At 42.3% G+C, this 11,142-nt stretch overlaps 1 protein-coding gene across 1 annotated transcript; it reads left to right on the top strand.

The window, feature by feature from the left end:
• Nucleotides 1-1,386: 1,386 nt before the first annotated feature.
• LOC137344862 (claudin-4-like) lies at nucleotides 1,387-2,929 on the top strand. Its single transcript, XM_068008088.1, has one exon. It carries the CDS (start codon nucleotides 1,473-1,475, stop codon nucleotides 2,103-2,105), a length of 633 nt encoding a protein of 210 aa, XP_067864189.1. The 5' UTR covers nucleotides 1,387-1,472; the 3' UTR covers nucleotides 2,106-2,929.
• Nucleotides 2,930-11,142: the final 8,213 nt, after the last annotated feature.

Here is an 11,142-nt window from a genome sequence, read left to right as displayed (position 1 = left end):
GCATTATTGTGGAGAGGAAGTACAGTCATGTATTATTGTGGAGAGGAAGTACAGTCATGTATTATTGTGGGGAGGAAGTACAGGCATGCATTATTGTGGGGAGGAAGTACAGGCATGCATTATTGTGGGAAGTACAGGCATGCATTATTGTGGAGAGGAAGTACAGTCATGTATTATTGTGGGGAGGAAGTACAGGCATGCATTATTGTGGAGAGGAAGTACAGTCATGTATTATTGTGGGGAGGAAGTACAGGCATGCATTATTGTGGGGAGGAAGTACAGGCATGCATTATTGTGGGGAGGAAGTACAGGCATTCATTATTGTGGGAAGTACAGGCATGCATTATTGTGAAGAGGAAGTACAGGCATGCATTATAGTGGGAAGTACAGGCATGCATTATTGTGGGAAGTACAGGCATGCATTATTGTGGGGAGGAAGTACAGGCATGCATTATTGTGGGGAGGAAGTACAGTCAATGCATTATTGTGGGGAGGAAGTACAGGCATGCATTATTGTGGGGAGGAAGTACAGTCAATGCATTATCGTGGGGAGGAAGTACAGGAATGCATTATCATGGGGAGGAAGTACAGGCATGCATTATTGTGGGAAGTACAGGCATTCATTATTGTGAAGAGGAAGTACAGGCATGCATTATTGTGGGGAGGAAGTACAGTCAATGCATTATCATGGTGCCACATGCCAGTCATGTGATTATACTTTTGCAACATAATGATATATTTTGGTGCCAATTACATCATCATATCATTGCCTTATTTGAATGACTTGGACAATTGCCATTTTAATCATTTGATATTGATTTTGGTTTGAATAGACCTTGTTTTTGGTAGTGGTGTCTTCCTTCTAGCAGGAGCCTGTAGAAGCTTTGTACAAAATAGTTCATTACCATTGCATAGTATTCATAGGGTCATGCGAAGGTAGTGCTATAGATCACCTTTTAGTCAGCTCCTCCTGTCATAGGAATCAGAGAAGGAAATAAATGGCAGTAAAGGCCTCTGGGGAATATTTTTACATGAACTCAGATGGATCTTAGTAATATGAAAGAGTTAGCAGGAGGAGGGCAAATTCTCTTGTTCTCTCAGTAGGATGTTAATGTTACAGTAGGCAATCTAATTTACTAATAAAGAACTTCTTTCTTTACAAGGAGAAAATATATTTAGCTGCAAACACAAATGCCAAGAAGGCAGCAAGTGTTTTGTTAACCATCCCATTCATGTGCCACTTCAGGTAACAAAACTACCTGAAAAAAGATATTAGTGACTTTGGAATCTGGTTCAACGGGTATTCCCTGTTTTCAGCTATGTTAAGCTGAGAACAAGAGCGAATGCCCGCCCACTGGCGAGGGGCTATAATTGCCAACACATTTACTGATTGTCCTCAGTTTGTTTCGGATCGAGAAAGCAGACACTGTTTCTCTTCCAACGTCGCGGATTGCTTGCACGAAACTACAAGAATGGCATCGATGGGACTCCAGATTCTGGGCATAGCCCTGTGTGTGTTCGGGTGGCTGGGCGCTCTCCTCACCTGCGTCCTGCCCATGTGGAGAGTGACCGCTTTCATTGGAAACAACATCGTGGTGGCGCAGATTATTTGGGAAGGTCTTTGGATGAACTGTATTGTTCAGAGCACCGGGCAGATGCAGTGTAAGGTGTACGACTCCCTGTTAGCTCTGTCCCAAGATCTCCAGGCTTCCAGAGCTTTGACCGTTATCTCCCTTGTGGTGGGAATCATGGGCATCCTCATCTCCATCGCGGGAGGAAAATGTACCAACTGTATAGAAAATGAGGCAACGAAGGCCAAAGTTACAATCATATCGGGAATTATCTTCATCTTGTCTGGATTGTTGACCCTGATCCCGGTCTCCTGGTCAGCGAACACCATCATCAAGGATTTCTACAACCCGCTGGTGACGGACGCCCAGAGGAGAGAACTTGGAGCCTCCTTGTACATCGGTTGGGGGACATCGGGTCTGCTGCTCCTTGGAGGTGCTCTGCTCTGCTGCACCTGTCCTCCGAGGGACGAAAATTCCTACGCAGCAAAGTATTCTGCGCCTAGGTCTATTGCTCCGAGCAAGAACTATGTGTAAATTGGAAGGGAATATTTCTGAACCAGTTTCCAGAGATAAGATCACACTAATACTGTACGTTTTCTATGTTATTTGCCAATCGAAGAATGAAGCCAATTTGTTGTAAACCGTTTGATAAGTAATTAGCTGTTTTATTATCTTAAAAACTTCGGTAACTATTGCTTAACCGTACGTGCCTGTTTTCAATGAAAGTTGTCAATAACGGGAAGGATTTGAAGTCAGTGCGCTTGTACCCAACGTTACCTCAGGTACAGAGATTGGAAATCTGGCCACAGTTTGAATGTAAACGTGGTTGTTAAAGGGAGATTTTGTTGGAGATGATTTAAGATTTTGTAAAAGAACCAATATTCAGTGGCTGGTGATGTAATATATGGCAATGAAATTGATTTACCAATTAGTCACAAATCCTCCTTCATGAAGCCATACTTTTTAAAGCTGTACAGTAACTATAATACCTACTGGGCACTAGGGGTATCTGGAGCGATTGGAAAGAAACAGCCGCCGCCATTTCGGGTATAGTGAGAAAGTGATAGCTGTAAAATGGGTCTCTTCCCTATCTAAATAGTTTAGTTCTTTAAACAGCGTGATATTAATGCCACTTTTATTCGAATTTCATTTACAACCATATGATTGACGTTATATCTTGACTTTTCATTTTCTATCGATTTCTTAATGCTACTTCCATTCGTGTGCTTTTAAAAAATTGTATTAACCATCTTTTCCATGCTTCATTTTATTTTGGGCACTGTATATTCAGTGATCTGTGGACTTAGTAAAATTGTAAATCACGAGGACCAAAATAAACTGCAAATCTCTTTCAAAAACTCTTGTGTCAACTTTATTTATGTGTGGGTAAAAAGCAGAATTAGAACAAAGATAACCAGTGATGTGTCCTTACGAATTGGCAGAGAAATTGCGACTAATCGTCGAGGCTGAACAGCTACCATTAGCTATCTTACTTCCTCATTTCTTGCTGGTTTGTCTTGTTCACCTTCCATTTTCTTGCCTTTGTTCCATGTGTATGTAAATTTCCCATGGCTTTTCGCTGCCATACTTATTTTCAAATGTTTTCATTCTTTTAATGCAGTTTAATGTCTCGCTTAGTTAATCTCGGTATATTCCAGTGCCTTCTTTTTTTAAGAAAAACTTCTCATTAATTGCCTGTCTGCGCTAAGAGTCCGCTTAGCGAACTTTATCCTGTAATGTTTTCTTTCCCTACCCCTCATTTTGTGCAGTGCTATACATGAGCTTATTTATCTCGCAGTGTCCAGTTCTGGCCAAGGGTCTCTATCCACAACGTTAACCTGTCTTCTCTTTCAGATGTTTGTAAACAATTTTACAACACCAAGTTATAGTCCAGCAATTTTATTTTAAATTCACAAGCTTTCGGAGGCTTCCTCCTTCGTCAGGTGAAGGAGGAAGCCTCCGAAAGAGGAAGCCTCCGAAAGCTTGTGAATTTAAAATAAAATTGCTGGACTATAACTTGGTGTTGTAAAATTGTTTACAATTGTCAACCCCAGTCCATCACCGGCATCTCCACATCATGACTTTCAGATGTTGATCGATCTGTGCATTCCAGCATTTGCAGCTTTTTTTCAAGCAAAATAAGCAGATCAGGGTGTTAGTCAATGAAGAGTGCTGCTGAACTGGGATCTCCTACTTAGCTGCAGACTCTCCAGCTAACAAGGTCTCTTGTAGTACAGGGGAATTGCTGACTGCGGAATTATAGCTGAATTCGTTCAAGAATGATAATCTACACCGACTAGCAAGTGAACTGCTAATATATTTTATAATTGGTGTTTCCCATATCTAAACCTTCCTCTAGTACTCCACAGAATCTCAACCGTTGGAAAAGGTTTGATTTTGATCTTTGCTTAGAAAGGATGATCAACCCAGAAACTGGAACATCACCAAATGTTGGCAGGCGGCATATCCATGAAAGTAGCTTTTGATGCTGCAATTTCATGCATAAATGCCAAATTTTTAAAGTAAAAATCGACAATGTTCCCAGTACTGCTGCCTAGTTGTCTTGGAGAGCACCACCATCTGGTCCCCTCTAAGACCACTGTGACTTGAGAGCTTCATATTGTACACATTCAGTTTTCACAGAGTATGACTGATCAGAGTTCAATCTGCCAATTTTAAATCAGGCAAATGGATAACCATTATTAGTTTGGGATTAAGTATTTTTAATTTGTTACAATGTTGAGCAATTAAACCCAATACATTGGCAACTTTGTGAGGCTCAGCTGCTGGTGCAGGATCTCTTTGACACTTTAATCCCAGGAAATTACCCCTTACATTCTTTATTACATTTGTTAATGAATCTTAAATGTGACTTTTTGAAATTCTAATTAAATTGTCAAATGATTCATAGACATTGTTTAATTTCAGTGGGATATTACAGCACAGAAATAGGCCACCTCATCTAATCCCATTCTGCTGCTTGCTTTCCATACCTATTAAAATCCCTCTTTCTAAGCATCTAATTAGCTTTAAGGAAATTTATGGACTTTTCTTCCACAACTGTTTCTAGCAGAGAATTCCACATTCTAAAAATCCTATGCGTAAAAAAAGATTTTTTAAAATAAATTCCCTTTAATTGTTTTTGTGATTTTCTTAAATTTCTGCTTTCTATGTTCCTTCTATCACCTTCTGTCACATCATTCCACCATTCATTCCATCCACATCCTGACTCTACTAGGTCTGTAGACAATCCTTAGGTATAAACAGTCCATAACCCATGAATGTATCGACATAAATAAAAAAATATGTATATTGGTCATAATTGAGTGACGTTAACCACATGACGTAATATATCATCTGGCACATGTTTACCAGGGATCAATACACTTGCTTCTAATCTAACAGCCAGGCTTCCAATCATGGCTCCAAACCAGGCCTCCCTCCCAACCCAGGCTCTGGCCCACTACTTCCTCTGAGCCACCAGTCCGAAGTTTCTCAGCTATATTTGTTGCAACGGATAACTCCCAGACATGCCAGTGCTGGTCAGGAGTGCAGTTCCTGTTCCAACAGGAAGATCATCTGGATTAATGATGAATCCCAGCCTAAGAATCAGACCTCCAATTTCCCATTCCTTCCCTTTACCAATTGTAAACAATTTTACAACACCAAGTTATAGTCCAGCAATTTTATTTTAAATTCACAAGCTTTCGGAGGCTTCCTCCTTCGTCAGGTGAACGATGTGAACCCTTTACCAGGCTTTGGCTATTGAGTCCCTCCAAACCCTAGTCCATGAACCAATTTTCTCTCCAAGCAGACATCCAATAGCAGCAGATAGACCACAGTAAGAACTAGAAGATCTCTGGTGGGTTTATGAGCTCAATGCTGCCTGATCCTCTTTATGTTTATGGGCTCGATGGTGTACAGTCCCAGCGTGAATGGGAAACACAAAGAACTATTAAAACAGAAATGTACAAGAACTTCCATTAGTTCTGTGAATTAGAGATGAAAGTAAGACTGATTCTTAACACAATGTTCTCAGAATTAATGGTTAATTTCTAATACTTAATTAAATCATTTTGGAACATAATTTTTAAGAAAGCTAAATAAACCTTTAAGATTACTGCATTACTGCTGTGATTGTGGTTAATCATTAAAGCTAGATTATATTTAGTTGTACTGTCAAAATAGTCAGTTCCCTCAAATAATTACAATTCAAGTTATAGACATCACAGTCCAATGAGCTTTATCAATGGCAGAAAATAGTTCTAGGCTTTACATAAACATATGTTCTGATTATGGTGGTAAAGTACAATTTAAAAAATGAATGTTTTCTGCCAGTGGTATTTGGGCATTTTATTCTTGAATTGTTTACTCCTGGTTGCACTTCATTTGCACTTCAGCATTATTAAACCCTAACAACTCCAATGGATCACAAACCCCATAACCCACAGCATAGGTCATTTTGGGCGATTTAGTCATGAAGAAAAGCTTGAAAAACTGAACCCTTTCTGCTAAAACAGAAAAGGTTAAAGAGAAGAAGTTTTCAAGATTATGAAAAATTTTGAAATGGTAAAAGTGAAAGATTGTTTCCATGCTTAGTGAATGGTAACCAGAAGGCATATATAGGATTATCACTAGAAGAACAAAGGGGGAATGAAGGAAGAAGTTAGAAGACATTATCACAGAGTTATTAAAACATCGGGCGTGGGTATTGTGATCTGCAATTAACCCGCGCCCAGTGCTTCCGTCATAGGCAGGACGAGGCAATCGTCCTGCCTGAACATTTACCTCAGTCAAGCGTTAAAAACCTGCGTTGACACGAGGATTCAAGGGCATTCGCACTTTTCACCAGCAGGAGGAGCCCAAATCTCCTAAAGGCAGGCTGCACCTCTTAAAGGCAGTCTGCATCGCTTAAAGGTAGCCGGTACCTGTTATTTGCTAAAAAATAAGGTACGGGTCTGCACGGACTGTGCACGGAGATCAGGCATCGCACACGTAAAACAGAGATGCATGTCCCGTCCTTATGTTTACAAACTGTTGAGTTATTTTAAAACATTAAATAAGGGTTGTGCAACACTAAATCCCACATCCTCCAATCAGCATGCCAGACCTCACCAATCTGCCGGTCCGAGTTGATATCAGGCCTGCGAGAGTGTGTGCACCAATATTCTTTGCTGATGCACTTGAGGCCTTGGTGCAAAAGGTGGACAGAAGGAGGGATCCTATATCCGTGGTGGGGGTGTGGGGGGGGGGCGTGGCAAGAGGCCCTCCAGACATATGCTCAAAAGGCAGTGGGAGGCAGTAAGGGATGCAGTCAATGCCAGGTGCATAGCACCAAGAACATGGATGCAGTGCAGGAAGAAGTTCAATGCTTTGACACGAGTGGTCAAGGTGAGTAAGGTCAACTATCAAGTGGCGTCTCCTACCAACTACACCACTAGCCGCATCCACTGCTCCACACATTACATCCCCCATCACCCACATACCGACAAACCCTTTCCATCAGTACTCAACTCTTCTAATCAGATGCTTCCTTTCACCCTTACACATTATCACAGTTGCAAGCTGCACACCCACAACTCACAAGCCACACACACTGGCAGCTATTCAATCATGACAGGCATATCTCCCAGACACATGTCCTACTTTCTTGCAGGAGAAGATGTCGCATACCAGGAGGCAGCATGTGGCAGTGGCATTTAGCCTCTCGAGCCTGTTCCGCCATTCAATGAGATTAAGGTTGATCTGTGACCTAACTCCATATACCTGCCTTAGCCCCATATCCTTTAATACCCTTGGTTCACAGAAATGTATCAATCTCAGATTTAAAATTCACAATTGAGCTAGCATCAACTGCCGTTTGCAGAACAGCATTCCAAAATTCTCCCCGCTTTGTGTGTAGAAGCATTTCCTAACTTCACTCCTGCACATCCTTGCTCTAAATGTTAGGCTATGTAACCTTGTTCTAGTATTCAAGTATAGGAGGCCTCCAAAAACAGTTACAAATGCATCAGCAGCCAAAAGCAATAAACCAGCAACTAACCTGTAAATCCTGCATGGTCCCTTTAAATAGCGTAGGTGGGGGGGGTCCTCCAGGCACTCTAAGACACGTTTAGATGGTTGCGGTTAAGACAGTGTGTTGAGTGGAGCATTAAGTGCCAAAATGGCATGTATCACTTTAAATCAGTGTTGCACACTGATCGAACACATATTCTCCCTACTTTACATGATGCCATTTTGTTATTTGCGTATGCGCTAAACCTTTTACCAAGGTGGCGTCTGGCGCTAGACACCATCTTGGCTATCTAGGAGGCCGCATAGCGCCAAAACAACGGGCGCTATACAGCCCAATTTAACGCCCAGAGTGCATAACCACAAGTGGCTGTTGAGGTGGAGATTACAACATTATTTAAAAGAGAATTGGATAAATATTTGAAAAGGAAGAATATAAAAGGGTATGGGGAAAGGCAAGGGGAATGGTTTAAGAGTAGATAGCTCCAGTTGAAGAGCAAGCACCAGTGCAGGTCTGATGGGCTAAAGGGCCTCCTTCTGCGCTGTGATGTCTCTATTCTGGATGGAGTACAGGAAAGTGCAGTGATTGTTGCAAGTTCCTATGGCTGTTGCTGCTCTTGGTACAAGGGGGTTCCAGCAGGTTTACAGATCACAAAGTAAATCGGGGAGAGGTTGTGGGTCTGTTTCAGTGCTGTTTTCCTAACACCTGAAGATGAAGGTAATAATACTTTAAGAGACACAGTCCACAACCCAGTTTGCCAGTCTTAGTAACTTGTTTCTCTAATGCTTGTGGATAGATTGGTGCATAAGCCCATGAACATTAAAAAGCATGTACTCATTGACAACATTTCACTTCCTTTCCAATAGGAGAAATATGTCGAATAAAACTTTGACACATCAATGATTTCCTGAGACAACTGAGAAATATTGCAACAATTTTAGCTAAAAAGAAAAAGTGGAGCTTGAGCACAGAGATGTTTCATTATTAAACAAGATATGATGGGTTTGCCATGGGATCAAATTACTTTGGGCATTACCTTAGTCAGAATAGTGTAAGGAAATATAGGTTTAGAAGGTATTAGGGGGAACCAGGCACGGGAGGGTTAGCTGGAACTGTTGGTCCTGCTGTGTTACAAAACAGACTGCTTTTAAATTAACTTACTGAAGCTGCAGGATGACTAACAGCCATGAGGATCCTGTCATTGCAAACTAGGGGGTAACATAACGGTATCGCCACTCCTTCAGATATACTGGAATGATGAAGCTAGCTAGAACTCCCGTTATCTTCAAGGCCTATAGGGTGACTCATCAACTGCAGGGACAGAGAATCATTGTCCTAAGGATGAGGAGAGATAAGGGGGTAACAAGCCACAGTCTCTTCTGGACAAGTACGTGTTGTCCATATGATTGGGTAAATTAAGGGGAATATATTGGGGGAAATATCTGATTGGATGTATTTTGCTGCAGTTCCATTATTTTGGGGTATAACTGGAGGGGTCTGAGATTTTGTTAGTGTAGAGTGAGAGGGGCGAGAAGCGGACACACCTTCCACCCAGAACGGAACCTGTAATATAATTCTTGTTCTGTACTATTAACTACTGCTTAGATCCTTGTGTGAAGTTAATAAAGTATCACTATATCCTTTTGGAGTTAAGTCAAATCATTCTGACAATTGCTACCCCAGTGGGAGTTAGTAGTTGCACTGCCCAATGTAGAGCAACCATACACCAGGACATTCCTAGATGTGATCCCCAGTTTGCGCCTAGTTAACTGACCTCAACTGGGGATGCAGAAGTGGGATTACAATTAGCCTCAGCATTCCAGGCTGCAGAACAGAAAATGTAGCCAAGATTGCCATTTGGGATTGCTATTGTGTCTCCTACTGGAAAGTGCGCACATTGAGTAAGGATGGGACTAACTTCAGCTGTGATGACCTCCATGAATGAACAGCATGATAACTAATCTGTGAACTCTACATGAAGTTCCAAGTGCATGGAGCGCAGGTGATTGGATCCAATGCTCAAATAACCCACCAATGTTCACTGTCCTGGCTCAAATATGACAAATGTACCAGTAAAGGGAGAAAATTGTAGTGGATGAGGGAAGAAAGTGGAAACAAATAAAGTGAACTGTGTTTGTGTTTTTGTCTAAGATGATTCTGTTCCTTTAGGCACTTCTGAGCATTATGGACTGACCCCATCGATTTTGCCATCTCATCTGGCTTCTCTACTCCCATCATCTCAATCAGAGGCAAGGCCATCTCTAGTCACTTCTTTGTATCTCTCACAACCCACATCCCCCTACTCCCTTCCAACCCCACTTCCCTCTGTGTCTGCCCCCGGAAAAAACTCTCCCTAAGTCACTTAAAAGTCACTCCCAACTATCTCTTTAAACCCCTCTCACCTGCCCTTCCACACTCAGCTCTAACAACATGTACGAGGAGCTCATGGACTTCTCTGTCACTGAGATTGAGACCATCCGTTCAGGTGCACCTGCTGCTTCCCCTCCTTCCCCTTGCCTACAAGCCAAACCTCCCCTTAGACTCCTCCCTGTCCTAGCTCTGATCTTGCTTCCTTTTCTAGTTTCTCTGCTATCTCCCCTTGTGCCCTCATCTTGTCCACGAGATACACCTTCTGCTTCCTTGACCCCATCCCCACTGAACTGCTGACCACCCAACTTCCATTCCTGGCCTCCAGACTAGCTGACATTATAAATGGTTCCCTCTCCTCAGTACTGCTCTCCTCCCTTTCAAAACAGCCATCATCACCCGCTCCAAAAAGACCCACCCTTGACCCCTATGTCCTTGTAAACTCTCACCACATCACCATCTCCCTTTTCTCTCCAAAGTTCTTGAATGTGTTGACATTTCTCAAATCTGCGTCCATCTTTTTCGCAACTCAATGTTTGGATCTCTCCAATCATGTTTCCACCCATACCACAGCACTGACATTTCCCTAATCAAAGTCACAAATTACATCTTTTTTAACTGTGTGACCTTGGTGCACTATCCATCTTTGTTCTTCTTGGACCTCTCTGCAGCCTTTGACACAGTCAACCGCACCTTCCTCCTGCAATGTCTGTCCTCCATTGTCCGGCTCAGTGGGACTGTCTTCACTTCATTCTACTCTTATGTATCAACTCATAGCCAGCGCCTATCCAAAAATGGCATCTCTTCCCACACTTGCAACATCACCTCTGAAATCTCCAAGGGTATATCTTTGGCCTCCTGCTCTTCCTCATCTACATGCTTCCCCTTGGTGCCATCATATGAAGACACGAGGTCAGCGTCCACATATACGCTCACAACACCCAGCTCTGCACCTCTTCACCACCTCCCCAGCATCTGTGCTGTCAGACTGCTTGTCCATATCCTTGCCACTGAATCCATTCCCCTCCTCAATCACTGTCTCAAGTTGAACCAGACTGTTATCAACCTCGTCATTCTATTCGACCTCAAGCTAAGTTTCCAAGCCGCTGTCCTCTTCGTCACAAAAGACCATCTACTTCCACCGCTATAATGACACCTGTCCTGCCTCAGCCCATCTGCTGCTAAAACTCT

This window comes from Heptranchias perlo, chromosome 28, assembly GCF_035084215.1.
Source record: "Heptranchias perlo isolate sHepPer1 chromosome 28, sHepPer1.hap1, whole genome shotgun sequence".
Taxonomy (NCBI): domain Eukaryota; kingdom Metazoa; phylum Chordata; class Chondrichthyes; order Hexanchiformes; family Hexanchidae; genus Heptranchias; species Heptranchias perlo.
Note: the sequence above shows the minus strand (reverse complement) of the source record. Positions and strands in the feature narration are given on the sequence as shown.

What these genes read in the sequence shown, in the direction of transcription:
- LOC137344862 (XM_068008088.1), top strand. Translation starts at nt 1,473, where the DNA reads ATGGCATCGATGGGACTCCAGATTCTGGGCATAGCCCTGTGTGTGTTC.